Genomic DNA, 19,521 nt, shown 5'->3' with positions numbered 1-19,521 from the left:
AAAAGCAGCACCTACTACAACAACTACAAATGCAGCTCCTACGATAACCACAACTGCAGCACCTGCTACGACAACTACAACTGAAGCTGCTACGACAACCACAACTTCAGCGCCTACTACGACAACTACAATACCTACCACGACAACTACAACACCTACTACGACAACCACAACTGTAGCTCCTACGACAACATCTGAAGCTCCTATGACCACTACAACTGCAGCACCTACTTCAACAACCACTGCAGCTCTTACAACCACTACATCAGCAGCACCTACTTCGACAACTACAAATGCAGTTCCTACAACAACGACAACTGAAGCTCCTACGACAACCACAACTGTAGCTCCAAGTACAACCGTAGCACCTACGACCACAACTACACCATCTACTTCGACAACCGCTGCATCTGCTAAAATAACTACAACTGACGCACCTACAACACCATCTGTAGCTCTTACAACCACTACAACTGCAGCACCTACTTCAACAACTACAACTGAAGCTTCTACGATAACCACAACTGCAGCACCTGCTACGACAACTACAACTGAAGCTGCTACGACAACCACAACTTCAGCGCCTACTACGACAACTACAACACCTACTACGACAACTACAACACCTACTACCACAACCACAACTGTAGCTCCTACGACAACATCTGTAGCTCCTATTACCACTACAACTGCAGCATCTACTTCAACAACCACTGCAGCTCTTACAACCCCTACATCAGCAGCACCTACTTCAACAACTACAAATGCAGTTCCTACAACAACGACAACTGAAGCTCCTATGACAACCACAACTGCAGCTCCAACTGCAACATCTGTAGCTCCTACGACCACTACAACAGCAGCATCTACTACAACAACTACAAATGCAGCTCCTACGACAACCACAACTGCAGCTCCTACTACAACTTTAGATCCCACGACCATTACAACAGAAGCACCCACTACGACCACTACAAACGCAGCTCTTACGACAACCGCAACTGATACTCCTACTACAACTTTAGATACTACGACCACTACAACAGCAGCACCTACAACGACAACTGTAGCTCCTACGACAACCACAACTGTAGCTCCAAGTACAACTGTAGCTCATACCACCACAACTACACCACCTACTTCAACAACTACAACTGAAGCTCCTACGATAACCACAACTGCAGCACCTGCTACGACAACTACAACTGAAGCTGCTACGACAACCACAACTTCAGTGCCTACTACGACAACTACAACACCTACTACAACACCTACTACGACAACTACAACACCTACTACGACAACTACAACACCTACTATGACAACCACAACTGTAGCTCCTACGACATCATCTGTAGCTCCTTTGACCACTACAACTGCAGCACCTACTTCAACAACCACTGCAGCTCTTACAACCACTACATCAGCAGCACCTACTTCGACAACTACAAATGCAGTTCCTACAACAACGACAACTGAAGCTCCTACGACAACCACAACTGCAGCTCCAACTACAATATCTGTAGCTCCTACGTCCACTACAACAGCAGGATCTACTACAACAACTACAAATGCAGCTCCTACGACAACCACAACTGCAGCTCTTACTACAACTTTAGATCCCACGACCATTACAACAGAAGCACCCACGACGACCATTACAAACACAGCTCCTACGACAACCGCAACTGATACTCCTACTAAAACTTTAGATACTACGACCACTACAACAGTAGCACCTACAACGACAACTGTAGCTCCTACGACAACCACAACTGTAGCTCCAAGTACAACTGTAGCTCCTACCACCACAACTACACCACCTACTTCAACAACTACAACTGAAGCTCCTACGATAACCACAACTGCAGCACCTGCTACGACAACTACAACTGAAGCTGCTACGACAACCACAACTTCAGTGCCTACTACGACAACTACAACACCTACTACAACACCTACTACGACAACTACAACACCTACTACGACAACTACAACACCTACTATGACAACCACAACTGTAGCTCCTACGACATCATCTGTAGCTCCTTTGACCACTACAACTGCAGCACCTACTTCAACAACCACTGCAGCTCTTACAACCACTACATCAGCAGCACCTACTTCGACAACTACAAATGCAGTTCCTACAACAACGACAACTGAAGCTCCTACGACAACCACAACTGCAGCTCCAACTACAATATCTGTAGCTCCTACGTCCACTACAACAGCAGGATCTACTACAACAACTACAAATGCAGCTCCTACGACAACCACAACTGCAGCTCTTACTACAACTTTAGATCCCACGACCATTACAACAGAAGCACCCACGACGACCATTACAAACACAGCTCCTACGACAACCGCAACTGATACTCCTACTAAAACTTTAGATACTACGACCACTACAACAGTAGCACCTACAACGACAACTGTAGCTCCTACGACAACCACAACTGTAGCTCCAAGTACAACTGTAGCTCCTACCACCACAACTACACCACCTACTTCAACAACTACAACTGAAGCTCCTACGATAACCACAACTGCAGCACCTGCTACGACAACTACAACTGAAGCTGCTACGACAACCACAACTTCAGTGCCTACTACGACAACTACAACACCTACTACAACACCTACTACGACAACTACAACACCTACTACGACAACTACAACACCTACTATGACAACCACAACTGTAGCTCCTACGACATCATCTGTAGCTCCTTTGACCACTACAACTGCAGCACCTACTTCAACAACCACTGCAGCTCTTACAACCACTACATCAGCAGCACCTACTTCGACAACTACAAATGCAGTTCCTACAACAACGACAACTGAAGCTCCTACGACAACCACAACTGCAGCTCCAACTACAATATCTGTAGCTCCTACGTCCACTACAACAGCAGGATCTACTACAACAACTACAAATGCAGCTCCTACGACAACCACAACTGCAGCTCTTACTACAACTTTAGATCCCACGACCATTACAACAGAAGCACCCACGACGACCATTACAAACACAGCTCCTACGACAACCGCAACTGATACTCCTACTAAAACTTTAGATACTACGACCACTACAACAGTAGCACCTACAACGACAACTGTAGCTCCTACGACAACCACAACTGTAGCTCCAAGTACAACTGTAGCTCCTACCACCACAACTACACCACCTACTTCAACAACTACAACTGAAGCTCCTACGATAACCACAACTGCAGCACCTGCTACGACAACTACAACTGAAGCTGCTACGACAACCACAACTTCAGTGCCTACTACGACAACTACAACACCTACTACGACAACACCTACTACGACAACCACAACTGTAGCTCCTACGACACCATCTGTAGCTCCTATGACCACTACAACTGCAGCACCTACTTCAACAACCACTGCAGCTCTTACAACCACTACATCAGCAGCACCTACTTCGACAACTACAAATGCAGTTCCTACAACAACGACAACTGAAGCTCCTATGACAACCACAACGGCAGCTCTAACTACAACATCTGTAGCTCCTACGACCACAACAGCAGCATCTACTACAACAAATACAAATGCAGCTCCTACGACAACCACAACTGCAGCTCCTACTACAACTTTAGATCCCACGACCATTACAACAGAAGCACCCACTACGACCACTACAAACGCAGCTACTACGACAACCTCAACTGATACTCCTACTACAACTTTAGATACTACGACCACTACAACAGCAGCACCTACAACGACAACTGTAGCTCCTACGACAACCACAACTGTAGCTCCAAGTACAACTGTAGCTCCTACCACCACAACTACACCACCTACTTCGACAACCGTAGCAACTACGACCACAACTACACCACCTACTTCGACAACCGCTGCATCTGCTAAAATAACTACAACTGATGCTCCTACAACACCATCTGTAGCTCTTACAACCACTACAACTGCAGCACCTACTTCAACAACTACAACTGAAGCTCCTACGATAACCACAACTGCAGCACCTGCTACAAAAACTACAACTGAAGCAGCTATGACAACCACAACTTCAGCGCCTACTACGACAACTACAACACCTACTACGACACCTACTACGACAACCACAACTGTAGCTCCTACGACAACATCTGTAGCTCCTATGACCACTACAACTGCAGCATCTACTTCAACAACCACTGCAGCTCTTACAACCCCTACATCAGCAGCACCTACTTCAACAACTACAAATGCAGTTCCTACAACAACGACAACTGAAGCTCCTATGACAACCACAACTGCAGCTCCAACTGCAACATCTGTAGCTCCTACGACCACTACAACAGCAGCATCTACTACAACAACTACAAATGCAGCTCCTACGACAACCACAACTGCAGCTCCTACTACAACTTTAGATCCCACGACCATTACAACAGAAGCACCCACTACGACCACTACAAACGCAGCTCTTACGACAACCGCAACTGATACTCCTACTACAACTTTAGATACTACGACCACTACAACAGCAGCACCTACAACGACAACTGTAGCTCCTACGACAACCACAACTGTAGCTCCAAGTACAACTGTAGCTCCTACCACCACAACTACACCACCTACTTCAACAACTACAACAGAAGCTCCTACGATAACCACAACTGCAGCACCTGCTACGACAACTACAACTGAAGCTGCTACGACAACCACAACTTCAGTGCCTACTACGACAACTACAACACCTACTACAACACCTACTACGACAACTACAACACCTACTACGACAACTACAACACCTACTATGACAACCACAACTGTAGCTCCTACGACATCATCTGTAGCTCCTTTGACCACTACAACTGCAGCACCTACTTCAACAACCACTGCAGCTCTTAAAACCACTACATCAGCAGCACCTACTTCGACAACTACAAATGCAGTTCCTACAACAACGACAACTGAAGCTCCTATGACAACCACAACGGCAGCTCTAACTACAACATCTGTAGCTCCTACGACCACAACAGCAGCATCTACTACAACAAATACAAATGCAGCTCCTACGACAACCACAACTGCAGCTCCTACTACAACTTTAGATCCCACGACCATTACAACAGAAGCACCCACTACGACCACTACAAACGCAGCTACTACGACAACCTCAACTGATACTCCTACTACAACTTTAGATACTACGACCACTACAACAGCAGCACCTACAACGACAACTGTAGCTCCTACGACAACCACAACTGTAGCTCCAAGTACAACTGTAGCTCCTACCACCACAACTACACCACCTACTTCGACAACCGTAGCAACTACGACCACAACTACACCACCTACTTCGACAACCGCTGCATCTGCTAAAATAACTACAACTGATGCTCCTACAACACCATCTGTAGCTCTTACAACCACTACAACTGCAGCACCTACTTCAACAACTACAACTGAAGCTCCTACGATAACCACAACTGCAGCACCTGCTACAAAAACTACAACTGAAGCAGCTATGACAACCACAACTTCAGCGCCTACTACGACAACTACAACACCTACTACGACACCTACTACGACAACCACAACTGTAGCTCCTACGACAACATCTGTAGCTCCTATGACCACTACAACTGCAGCATCTACTTCAACAACCACTGCAGCTCTTACAACCCCTACATCAGCAGCACCTACTTCAACAACTACAAATGCAGTTCCTACAACAACGACAACTGAAGCTCCTATGACAACCACAACTGCAGCTCCAACTGCAACATCTGTAGCTCCTACGACCACTACAACAGCAGCATCTACTACAACAACTACAAATGCAGCTCCTACGACAACCACAACTGCAGCTCCTACTACAACTTTAGATCCCACGACCATTACAACAGAAGCACCCACTACGACCACTACAAACGCAGCTCTTACGACAACCGCAACTGATACTCCTACTACAACTTTAGATACTACGACCACTACAACAGCAGCACCTACAACGACAACTGTAGCTCCTACGACAACCACAACTGTAGCTCCAAGTACAACTGTAGCTCCTACCACCACAACTACACCACCTACTTCAACAACTACAACAGAAGCTCCTACGATAACCACAACTGCAGCACCTGCTACGACAACTACAACTGAAGCTGCTACGACAACCACAACTTCAGTGCCTACTACGACAACTACAACACCTACTACAACACCTACTACGACAACTACAACACCTACTACGACAACTACAACACCTACTATGACAACCACAACTGTAGCTCCTACGACACCATCTGTAGCTCCTTTGACCACTACAACTGCAGCACCTACTTCAACAACCACTGCAGCTCTTACAACCACTACATCAGCAACACCTACTTCGACAACTACAAATGCAGTTCCTACAACAACGACAACTGAAGCTCCTACGACAACCACAACTGCAGCTCCAACTACAATATCTGTAGCTCCTACGTCCACTACAACAGCAGGATCTACTACAACAACTACAAATGCAGCTCCTACGACAACCACAACTGCAGCTCTTACTACAACTTTAGATCCCACGACCATTACAACAGAAGCACCCACGACGACCATTACAAACACAGCTCCTACGACAACCGCAACTGATACTCCTACTAAAACTTTAGATACTACGACCACTACAACAGTAGCACCTACAACGACAACTGTAGCTCCTACGACAACCACAACTGTAGCTCCAAGTACAACTGTAGCTCCTACCACCACAACTACACCACCTACTTCAACAACTACAACTGAAGCTCCTACGATAACCACAACTGCAGCACCTGCTACGACAACTACAACTGAAGCTGCTACGACAACCACAACTTCAGTGCCTACTACGACAACTACAACACCTACTACGACAACACCTACTACGACAACCACAACTGTAGCTCCTACGACACCATCTGTAGCTCCTATGACCACTACAACTGCAGCACCTACTTCAACAACCACTGCAGCTCTTACAACCACTACATCAGCAGCACCTACTTCGACAACTACAAATGCAGTTCCTACAACAACGACAACTGAAGCTCCTATGACAACCACAACGGCAGCTCTAACTACAACATCTGTAGCTCCTACGACCACAACAGCAGCATCTACTACAACAAATACAAATGCAGCTCCTACGACAACCACAACTGCAGCTCCTACTACAACTTTAGATCCCACGACCATTACAACAGAAGCACCCACTACGACCACTACAAACGCAGCTACTACGACAACCTCAACTGATACTCCTACTGCAACTTTAGATACTACGACCACTACAACAGCAGCACCTACAACGACAACTGTAGCTCCTACGACAACCACAACTGTAGCTCCAAGTACAACTGTAGCTCCTACCACCACAACTACACCACCTACTTCGACAACCGTAGCAACTACGACCACAACTACACCACCTACTTCGACAACCGCTGCATCTGCTAAAATAACTACAACTGACGCTCCTACAACACCATCTGTAGCTCTTACAACCACTACAACTGCAGCACCTACTTCAACAACTACAACTGAAGCTCCTACGATAACCACAACTGCAGCACCTGCTACAAAAACTACAACTGAAGCTGCTATGACAACCACAACTTCAGCGCCTACTACGACAACTACAACACCTACTACGACACCTACTACGACAACCACAACTGAAGCTCCTACGACATCATCTGTAGCTCCTATGACCACTACAACTGCAGCACCTACTTCAACAACCACTGCAGCTCTTACAACAACTACATCAGCAGTTCCTACAACAATGACAACTGAAGCTCCTACGACAACCACAACTGCAGCTCCAACTACAACATCTGTAGCTCCTACAACCACTACAACAGCAGCACCTACTACAACAACTACAAATGCAGCTCCTACGACAACCACATCTGCAGCTCCTACTACAACTTTAGATCCCACGACCATTACAACAGAAGCACCCACGACGACCATTACAAACGCAGCTCCTACGACAACCGCAACTGATACTCCTACTACAACTTTAGATACTACGACCACTACAACAGCAGCACCTACAACGACAACCACAACAGCAGCACCTACAACAACAACTGTAGCTTTTACGACAACAAATATGTCCCCAACCACTACAACGTCAGCAGCTACAGCGAAAATCACTTCAGCTCCTACTACAACAACTGTAGCTCTTACAACCACTACGACTGCAGCACATACTACAACAACTACAACTGAAGCGCCTATGATAACCACAACTGCAGCACCTACTACGACAATTATAACTGAAGCTGCTACGACAACCACAATTGCAGCACCTATTACGACAACTGCAGCACCTACTACGACAACTGCAGCACCTACTACGACAACCACACCACCTACTACGACAACCACAACACCTACTACGACAACCACAACACCTACTACGACAACCACAACTGTAGCTCCTACGACAACCACAACTGTAGCTCCAAGTGCAACAACTGTAGCTCCTACGACCACAACTACACCACCTACTTCGACAACCGCTGCAGCATCTGCTAAAATAACTGCAACTGACGCTCCTACACCATATGTAGCTCTTACAACCACTACAACTGCAGCACCTACTTTAACAACTACAACTGAAGCTCCTACGATAACCACAACTGCAGCACCTACAACAACAACTGTAGCTTCTATGACAACAAATATATCCCCAACCACTACAACGTCAGCAGCTACAGCAAAAATCACTTCAGCTCCTACTACAACAACTGTAGCTCTTACAACCACTACGACTGCAACACATTCTACAACTACAACTAAAGCTACTACGACAACCACAACTGCAGCACCTACTACGACAACGACAACTGCAGCACCTACTACGACAATGACAAATGCAGTTCCTATGACAACCACAACTGCAGCTCCTACTACAACAACTTTAGATCGTACGACCACAACAACAGAAGCACCTACAACGACAACTGAAGGTCCTACGATAACCACAACAACATCTGTAGCTCCTTCGCCAACAACTGTAGCTCCTACGACCACTACAACTGCATCATCTACTTTGACAACCACTGCAGCACCTGCTACAATAACTACAACTGAAGCCCCTATGACAACCACAACACCTACTATGGCCATTACAACAGCAGCACCCATAACAAGAACTGTAGCTCCTATGATCAATACAACTTCAGCACCTACTTCGACAACCACTGCAGCACCTGCTACAATAACTACAACTGCAGCTCTTACAACAACCACAACTGCAGCTAAAGCTACAACCATAACTGCACCTCCTACTATAACATTTTTAGCTCTTATGACCCCTACATCAGCCGCACCTACAATGAAATCTGTTGCTCCTACAGCAACTGTTGCGCCTACAACCACTACATCTACCATACCTACAACAACAACTAAAGCTCTTACTCCAATAACTGTAGCTCCTTCAACCAGCACCACAAAAGCTGCTATGACAATCAATTCAGCTCTTACTAAAACAACCATTGGTCCTACCACCCCTACAACTGCAGCATCTACTACGACAACAACTACAGCTCTTACAACAACCACAATTGCAGCTACTATGATAACTGCAGCTCCTACAAGTGCAACTGCAGCTCCTACAGATGCAACTGCAGCTCCTACAGCTGCAACTCTTACAACTGCATCTGCAGCTCCTACAACTGCAGATGATAATGCTGCATTAATTAAAACAGCTGTAGCTCCTACAACCACTACAATGGCAGGTCCTTCAACAACCACAACTCCAGCTCCTTCGACAACCACAACGAAAGCTGCTACAACAACCACAAATATAGCTGCTACAACCACCACAACAGCAGCACCCACAACGACAACTGTAGAAGCTACCACACCACCTCCTACTCTTTTGCTGACCACTCCTTTCAATACCACAAGTGGAGGTTTTCCTGGCTGGGCTCTGGCCATTATCATCCCTTGTGGCATCGCTATCATTCTGGTACCCCTGTGGATCCTGCTATGTGTACGTATAGGCTTGTGTTCACTTGTGTACTGTTTACATATTTATTCAAAAAATATGCTAAATCTCTGCAATGATTTAATTTTACATGTGAATCATACTTCTCCATCTTGTTTTGCAGTGCATTTTATGTGGCGGATGTGTAGCTATAAGGAGACGCTGGCACAGACGCAGATCTTACAATGTACAGTACAGCAGAAGAAACGGTCTCTTCTGAGGTGACAACGCTAACATCTCTGGCCTATTGTAATCACAAGAACAGCCAATCATCTATATCTGCTAATCATGGCACTTTAATGCATGGAAAAATTACTTGACTACACAGCATTGCATCTGAGAAGATCAAGTGAAAATGTATAATAGGCTTAAAAGGCCACATGTTTTTTGTGCAATGTACTACTTTATATATTATGCATCTGAATGTTAATCAAAGTTACAGCTGAGCTGAACATAGTATGTTAATATATTTATTAGTTATGTCATTTGTGGTTTCAAGCTGTGCTGTCCACTTACTAAAACAGTTATCATTTATTTATTTCATGTATAATAAGCTTCATTCCAATATTTATTTTTTGTTTGTTATTTCCTCTCTTGATTAACTATGAACTAATTTATTTTAAACTTCAATACAGTACATGTTTCTTCAACTTATAGTTTGACAAATGTAATGAAAATACAAACCAGTATTATGATCAAATTTTATGTAAAGGTTTGACTGCAGGGTGATTATAGACAGCACATGTACACATCAAAAGTAGTCAAAATTGTCCGACCTGGCACCTTAATCTATGCAAAACTTATTAAAGACCAAGTTCAGTCAAAAAACGTGATTTTCTTATGTTTTGTATTCAGTGCCTTCAAAACGTATTCACACCCCTTGACTTAAAAATAATAATAATTGTGTTACAGCCTGAATTTGAAATGGATTAAATTGAGATTTTGTGACAATGGCCTACACACAATACCCCATACTGTCAAAGTGGTATTATGTTTTTAGAATTTTTTACAAATTAATTTAAAAAGTAAATATGTATTCAACCCTTTTGTTATGGCAAGCTTACAAAAGTTCACATAACAAGTCACATAATAAGTTGCATGGACAATCTGTGTTAAAAAGTAGAATTTAACATGATTTTGGAATGACTTCCTCATCTCTGTACAACCACAAACACCAGGGAGGTTTTCCAATGCCTCGCAAAGAAGGGCACTTATTGGTAGATGGGTTAAAGAAAAAAAACAGACATTGAATAGCCCTTTGAGCATGGTTAAGTTATGAATTACACTTTATGTGGTGTATCAGTGCACCCAGTCACTACCAAGATACTGCTTCCTAACTCAGTTGCTACAGTGGAAGGAAACCGCTCAGGAATTTCACCATGAGGCCAATGGTGACTTTAAATCAGTTACAAAGTTTATTGGCTGTGATAGGAGAAAACTTAGGGTGGACCAACAACATTGCAGTTATTCCACAACACTAACTAAGAGTGAAAAGAGTGAAAAGAAGAATGCCCATATAAAATGTAGCAAAGGCATTCACCTTTTGTCCTAAATACAAGGTGTTATGTTTTGGGCAAATCCAATACAACACATTACGCCAAGGACTTGGGAGTTTTTCAGGATAAAACATAAATGGAATGGAGCTAAGCACAGGTAAAATCCTAGAGGAAAACCTGGTTCAGTCTGCTTTCCACCAGACATTGGGAGATGAATTCACCTTTCTACAGGACAATAACCGAAAACACAAGGCCAAATCTACACTGTCTCTTGGTGTCTTTCACACATACATAAACATATACATATGTATTTAAACGCAGCAAAAAAGAAACGTCCCTTTTCAGGACCCTGTCTTTCAAAGATCATTCGTAAAAATCCAAATAACTTCATAGATCTTCATTGTAAAGGGTTTAAACACTGTTGCCCATGCTTGTTCAATGAACGATAAACAATTAGCTTCTCTAGGGTAGGGGCAGTATTCGGAATTGTGGATGAAAGGTGTGCCCAAATTAAACTGCCTGTTACTCGGGCCCAGAAGTTAGGATATGCATATTATTAGTAGATTTGGATAGAAAACACGCTGAAGTTTCTAAAACTGTTTGAATGATGTCTGTGAGTATAACTCATATGGCAGGCAAAAATGGAGAAAAATCCAACCAGGAAGTGTGGAAATCTGAGGTTGTAGTTTTACTGGCCTATCCTGGCCTATCCAGTATACAGTGACTTAGGGTTCATTTTGCACTTCCTAAGGCTTCCACTAGATGTCAACAGTCTTTAGAATGTTGTTTGAGGCTTCTACAGTGAATCTTGAGCAAACAAGAGCTCCTGGAAGTTGACTCAGAAAATGACATGAGTTCAGTGGCGCGCATTCACGTGAGCGTTAGCTGTGTTCCAGTTCATTTTGAAGACATTTGAATCATCCGGTTGGAATATTAATGAAGATTTATGTTATACATCGTTTGAATTGTTTCTACGAACGTAAATATAACTTTCTTTTACTTTTCGTCGTGACATTTCGGCGCGCTTCCTAGATTTGGAGTAGTGGACTGAATGCACGAACAAAAAGGAGGTATTTGGACATAAATTATGGACTTTATCGAACAAAACAAACATTTATTGTGGACCTGGGATTCCTGGGAGTGCATTCTGATGAAGATCATCAAAGGTAAGTGAATATTTATAATGCTATTTATGATTTTATTATCTGTATTGTTTGATGTTGTTGTCTGAGCGCAGTACTCAGATTATTGCAAAGTGTGCTTTTTGCCATAAAGCTTTTTTGAAATCTGACATAGCGGTTGCATTAAGGAGAAGTTTATCTATAATTCTTTGAATAACAGTTTAATATTTTATCAACGTTTACGATGAGTATTTCTGTAAATTCATGTGCTCATTCACCGGAGGTTTTTGGAGGGCAAAATATTTCGGAACATTATTGGCCAATGTAAAAATGTTTTTTTTGGATATAAATATGAACTTTATCGAGCAAAACATACATGTATTGTGTAACATGAAGTCCTATGAGTGCCATCTGATGAAGATCAAAGATTAGTGCTTAATTTTAGCTGTATTTCTGTTTTTTTGTGACGCCTCTCCTTGCTTCGAAAATGGCTGTGTGGTTTTTCTTGTTTCTGCGCTGTCCTAACATAATCTAACTTTATGCTTTCGCCATAAAGACTTTTTGAAATCGGACAATGTGGTTGGATTAACGAGAAGTGTATCTTTAAAATGGGTTATAATTGTTGTATGTTTGAGAAATATGAATTATGAGGTTTCTGTTGTTTTGAATTTGGCGCCCTGTTATTTCCCCTGGCTGTTGAATAGTGTGTCCCCGCAGGTGGGACGGTAGCGTCCCACATACCCCAGAGAGGTTGAACATGCAGCAGTGGAATGGTCGTTACGACACTAACAGCTTACAGACAGTAGGCAATTAAGGTCACAGTTATGAAAACTTAGGACACTAAAGAGGCCTTTCTACTGACTCTGAAAAACACCAAAAGAGATGCCCAGGGTCCCTGCTCATCTGCGTAGCTCACGGCTGGGCTTCCCTTTGTAGTTCGTAACAGTTTGCAAGCCTTGCCACATCCGACAAGTGTCGGAGCCGGTGTAGTAGGATTCAATCTTAGTCCTGTATAGGCACTTTGCCTGTTTGATGGTTCATCGGAAGGCATAGCGGTATTTGTTATAAGCGTCCAGGTTAGAGTCCCGCTCCTTGAAAGCGGCAGCTCTACCCTTTAGCTCAGTGTGGATGTTGCCTGTAATCCATGGCTTCTGGTTGGGGTATGTACGTACGGTCACTGTGGGAACGACATCATCGATACACTTATTGATAAAGCTGGTGACTGATGTGGTGTACTCCTCAATGCCATCAGATGAATCCCGGAACATATTCCAGTCTGTGCTAGCAAAACAGTCCTGGAGCTTAGCATCTGCATCATCTGTCCACTTCCGTATTGAGCAAGTCACTGGTACTTCCTGCTTCAGATTTTGCTTGTAAGCAGGAACAGGATAGAATTATGGTCAGATTTGCCAAATGGAGGGCGAGGATGAGTGCTTTGTATGCGTCTCTGTGTGTGGAGTAAAGGTAATCTGTAGTTTTTTTCCCCTCTGGTTGCACATGTAACATGCTGGTAGAAATGAGGTAGAACTGATTTATGTTTCCCTGCATTAAAGTCCCCGGCCTCTGGATGAGCATTTTCTTTCTTTCTTTTTTTTTAGGGGGTGGTCAGCTTTAATATTTCGGATAGATTGTTGCTTCCATCAATGTAATTTTCTGCATCATTTCCAATTCCCCATATATTTTGAGGGGTAAATGTATATATCTACATACATACATACATACATACATACATACATACATACATACATACATACATACATACATACATACATACATACATACATACATGTTGTCAGGCGGTGGGTGTAGTTGGTGCATGAAGTCAGGCGCAGGAGAGCAGGGATGAGTGAACAACGCACTTTACTTCAGAAATAGCACACAGTAAACATACCAATGTGCGAACAATAACAGATGAAAACAGCACCCGGAAAAAAACAGCCGGCCAGAAGCCCGGCGATGTCGACTGCCGAGCGCCACCCGAACAAGGAGAGGAACCGACTTTGAAGAAGCGCACCCCGTGCATTGACTCAATCGCTGGGGCGATGAGCGGCAGCGGGTAACTGTACCTCACCGTGATCTGGTTGAGACCTCGATAGTCAATACACGGGCGCAGACCTACCTCCTCCTTCTTTACAAAAAATAAACTTGAGGAGGCAGGTGAAGTGGAAGACCGAATGTACCCCTGACGTAGGGATTCGGAGACATATGTCTCCATAGTCGCCGTCTCCGCTTGTGACGGGATACACGTGACTCCTGGGAAGTGCGGCTGTCACGTCCTGACCAGTATAAGGGTTAATTGTTATTGTAGTTTGGTCAGGACGTGGCAGAGGGTATTTGTTTGATGTGGTTCGGGGTGGTGGTTGATTTAGTAGGGCATTTGATTTATGTATTCCGGGGGTTTTGGGCACTGTGTTATGTTTATGTATTTCTATGTTTAGTCTAGTGAATCTGTTTCTATGTTTAGTTAACCTGTTGGGGCTAGGGGGCAGTATTTTCACGGCTGGATAAAAAAACGTACCCGATTTAATCTGGTTACTAATCCTACCCAGTAACTAGAATATGCATATACTTATTATATATGGATAGAAAACACCCTAAAGTTTCTAAAACTGTTTGAATGGTGTCTGTGAGTATAACAGAACTCATTTGGCAGGCAACACCCTGAGACATTTTCTGACAGGAAGTGGATACCTGATGTGTTGAATTACCTTTAAGCCTATGCCATTGAAACACACAGGGGTTGATTAATGTTTTGGCACTTCCTATTGCTTCCACTAGATGTCACCAGCCTTTACAAAGTGTTTTGAGTCTTTTACTGTGAGATCTGACCGAACAAGAGCCATGGAACGGTGATGGCCGATTAGACTCTGGCGCGCGAGTTCATGTTGGGTACCCTCGTTCCAATACGTTATAAAAGAGAATGCATTCGTCCACCTTGAATATTATTCATGTTCTGGTTAAAAAAGGCACTAATGATTTATGCTATACAACGTTTGACATGTTTGAACGAACGTAAATATATTTTTTCCCCTCGTTCATGACGAGAAGTCCGGCTGGCTTAGATCATGTGCTAACAACACGGAGCTTTTTGGATATAAATGATGAGCTTTTTTGAACAAAACTACATTCGTTATGGACCTGGGATTCCTGGAAGTGACATCTGATGAAGAGAATCAAAGGTAATGGATTATTTACATAGTATTTTCGATTTTAGATCTCTCCAACATGGCCGTTTGTCTGTATAGCAAAGCATATTTTTCTGGGCGCAGTGCTCAGATTATTGCAAAGTGTGATTTCCCAGTAAGGTTATTTTTAAATCTGGCAAGTTGATTGCGTTCAAGAGATGTAAATCTATAATTCTTTAAATGACAATATAATATTTTACCAATGTTTTCTAATTTTAAATATTTAATTTGTGGTGCTGACTTGACTGCCGGTTATTGGAGGGAAACGATTTCCTCAACATCAATGCCATAGTAAAACACTGTTTTTGGATATAAATATGAACTTGATAGAACTAAAAATGCATGCAATGTCTAACATAATGTCCTAGGAGTGTCATCTGATGGAGATTGTAAAAGGTTAGTGCATCATTTTAGCTGGTTTTATGGTTTTGGTGACCCTGTCTTTGAATTGACAAAACATTACACACAGCTATTGTCAATGTACTCTCCTAACATAATCTAACTTTATGCTTTCGCCGTAAAACCTTTTTGAAATCGGACAACGTGGTTAGATTAAGGAGATGTTTATCTTTCAAAGGGTGTAAGATAGTTGTATGTTTGAAAAATTTGAATTTTGACATTTATTTGGTTTCAAATTTGCCGCTCTTGAAATGCACCTGCTGTTGATAGGGTGCACCACAGGTGGCACGCTAGCGTCCCACATAGTCCCAAGAAGTTAATTGGGGTAGGGACTCTCAATTGAAGGCAGGTGTTGTCTATTTGCCTTTGATTGAGAGTCCTATATATTAGGGTGTGTTTGTGTTTGTAGTTGTGGGAGATTGTTTCTTGTTTAGCGTGTGTGAGCCTGACAAGACTGTTTTGTTGATCGTGAGTTCGTTGTGTTTATTATTTTGGTGTTCACTTTTGAGTTAAAATAAACTTCAAGATGAGCATCCTCAATCCTGCTGCATTTTGGTCCTCCTTTCCCGACGACAACCGTGACAGCGGCGTCTACCAGGAGATTTATCGCACATTCCCCCTGTCGATGGGGTGGTAATTGAGTCGCCTTCTTCTTACAGAAGGCGAGAGCCAAATCGGCATATTCAGGGGGAATGCGCACGGTGGAGACCTGGTCTGGACCATAGTAGCACCAACGGAAACCCCTAAACACCTCCCCGAGCACTCTCGTGACCACCCCGTGAGAGCCCTCCGTTGCCACGAAACAGTGGGATCATGACAGACTAACCAGGGTAGGCCTAGCACCACGGGAAATGCAGGAGAATCAATAAGGAAGAGACTGATTCTCTCCTTATGAACCTCCTGCGTCACCATGCCCAGGGGCGCGGTGACCTCCGTAATCAACCCGGACCCTAATGGTCGACTGTCTAGGGCGTGAACTGGGAACGGCATATCTACAGGAACAATGGGGATCCCTAATTTATGAGCAAATGATCTGTCAATGAAACTCCCAGCTGCTTCCCGAATCGACGAGCGCCTTATGCTGGGAATGCGGGAAAACTCAGGAAAAGTAATGTTCAAAAACTTGTGGACAACAGAGAGCTATGGGTGAGCATGGTGCCGGCTCACCTGGGGTGACACGAGAGTGCCCTGCCTGCTGCCTCGACTCCCAGAGGAACCTCCCCAGCATTGACCGGCAGTGTGCCCTCTGCGGCCACAGATGGTGCATGAAACGGAACCTCCTCCGGTCTCCCTAAGCGCAGCACCTCCCAGCTCCATGGGCGTCGGAGCGGTGGTGCTAGGGGATGGAACCGACAGACCCCGATCTGGATGTCCGCGGGTAGCCAGCAGGTTATCCAACCGAATGGACAGGTCCACCAACTGGTCGAAAGTGAGGGTGGTGTCCCTGCAGGCCAACTCCCGACGGACGTCCTCTCGCAAACAGCAACGATAGTGGTCATTCAGGGCCTTGTCGTTCCATCCCACGCCAGCGGCCAGGGTCCGGAAGTCCAGAGCGAACTCCTTGGCGCTCCTCGTCCCCTGCCTCAGATGTACGAGGCGTTCTCTCGCTCTACCCTCAGGCGGGTGGTCGAAGACTGCCCGGAAGCGGCGGGTGAAATCTTCGAAGTGGTCCATCGCCACATCTCCTACCCCCCACACGGCGTTGGCCCACTCCAGGGCTCTCCCTGAGAGGCATGAGATGAGGGCGGACACGCTCTCTCGGTCCCGTAGGCGCCAGGTGGACGGTTGCTAGGTAGAGCTCCAGCTGTAATAGGAAACCTTGACATTGTGCAGCCGTCCCATCATACTCCCTAGGAGGGCAAGACGAATCCCACTGGGACCGGGTGAAAGAGGGGCGAGTAGTGGAGACCTTGGTGGAGCTGGCGGAGGCGCTGGAGGACCTCCCTTTCTCTCCCAGTGATCCATAGTCTGTATGACGCGGTCCATGGTGGCGCCGAGATGATGGAGCATCGCCTCTTGATCCTGGACGCGCTCCTCGACCCCAATAACAGGGGTACCTGCTCCTGCTGAGTCTATGACGTTTCTTGGTGTGTGATTCTGTCAGGCGGTGGGTGTAGCTGGTGCATGAAGTCAGGCGCAGGAAAGCAGACATGAGTGAAAAACGCACTTTACTTCAGAAATCGCACACAGTAAACAAACCAATGTGCGAACAATAACGGTTGCCACAAAACACGGGTGAAAACAGCACCCGGAAGAAAACATCCGTAAACGTACCGACCTGAACAATAAACAATCACACACAAAGACATGGGGGAAACAGAGGGTTAAATACATGACCAGTAATTGGGAAATGAAAACCAGGTGTGTGGGAAACAAAGACAAAACCAATGGAAAATGAAAAGGATCGGCGATGGCTAGATGACCGTCGACGTCGACCGCCGAGCACCGCCCGAACAAGGAGAGGAACCGACTTTGGCGGAAGTCGTGACACGTCACACTTTTTTTAGAATATGCCTTCATTATTCCCCGTAAACCCAACCACCCCACCCCTAATTGGAGTAAACTAATAAACAATAACACTTAGGCTTCTACCTTCAGTTTATACATGCTATACACATTTTACAGACACAATATATTTTACAATAGTTATATTTTGTTTGTTTTTAGTCCTGGCCTTCCTCTATTTCTGATGTCCATCCAGTTTGATTTGTAACTTCAATTTCACAAAATTTCTGAACCTATATACATTTTACAGACCCAACATGTTTTACATTTCTTATCTTGTTGTTATTAGTCCCAATCTTCAGCTCCATTCAACCCATCCCATCTATCTCTTAACACCATACATTTTGGATTTCTATTTGCCATATATTTTTCAACTGTGCTGTGATGCTTCACAAAAGTATTGAATCTTTCTATTCTCATAGCTTCTATAGATTGTAAATGAAAGAAACATTTTTGCTAAAACAATTATTATATTATTGATCGATTGACTATCACTTTTCAAATCATCCAGTTTTGCTATCTGCAGTGTTAGTTCTAGGTAAATGTTGCAATTCTTCAACCATTCTGTTAGGTATACGTAAATGGCTGTAAGGGAGTCAGGCGCAGGAGAGCAGTTATTGGGTAGCAAACGGAGCCTTTTTTAGGTGAACCAAAAACACACGGCACAACGAACACGAAATACAATACGGGTTGACATAACCCAGCGCAACCAGCCTATCGTGCACATACATGAAACAATAAACAATCCCACACAAAGACATGGGGGGAACAGAGGGTTAAAT

The 19,521-nt window shown here is 44.3% G+C and overlaps 2 protein-coding genes across 2 annotated transcripts in view; both read left to right on the top strand.

The window, feature by feature from the left end:
* LOC145864370 (uncharacterized) overlaps positions 1 to 3,711 on the top strand; it is a 58,056-nt gene extending 54,345 nt beyond the window's left edge. The window contains exon 4 of the mRNA XM_082970115.1: positions 3,504 to 3,711. Within this exon, the coding sequence (XP_082826241.1) occupies positions 3,504 to 3,711 (208 nt within the window). The remainder of the gene's footprint in view (positions 1 to 3,503) is intronic.
* A 124-nt stretch (positions 3,712 to 3,835) lies between these two features.
* LOC123738737 (uncharacterized) overlaps positions 3,836 to 19,521 on the top strand; it is a 34,569-nt gene continuing 18,883 nt past the window's right edge. The window contains exons 1-4 of the mRNA XM_082970114.1: positions 3,836 to 6,043; positions 7,388 to 7,522; positions 7,823 to 10,039; positions 10,158 to 10,225. Coding sequence (XP_082826240.1) covers positions 4,058 to 6,043; positions 7,388 to 7,522; positions 7,823 to 10,039; positions 10,158 to 10,225 — 4,406 coding nt within the window. The 5' untranslated portion in view covers positions 3,836 to 4,057. The remainder of the gene's footprint in view (positions 6,044 to 7,387; positions 7,523 to 7,822; positions 10,040 to 10,157; positions 10,226 to 19,521) is intronic.

The sequence above is a fragment of the Salmo salar genome, chromosome 27 (genome assembly GCF_965601325.2).
Source record: "Salmo salar chromosome 27, fSalSal1, whole genome shotgun sequence".
Classification (NCBI taxonomy): Eukaryota; Metazoa; Chordata; class Actinopteri; order Salmoniformes; family Salmonidae; genus Salmo; species Salmo salar.
The sequence above is the reverse complement of the archived record's forward strand: the minus strand, read 5'-3'. Positions and strand labels throughout refer to the sequence as shown.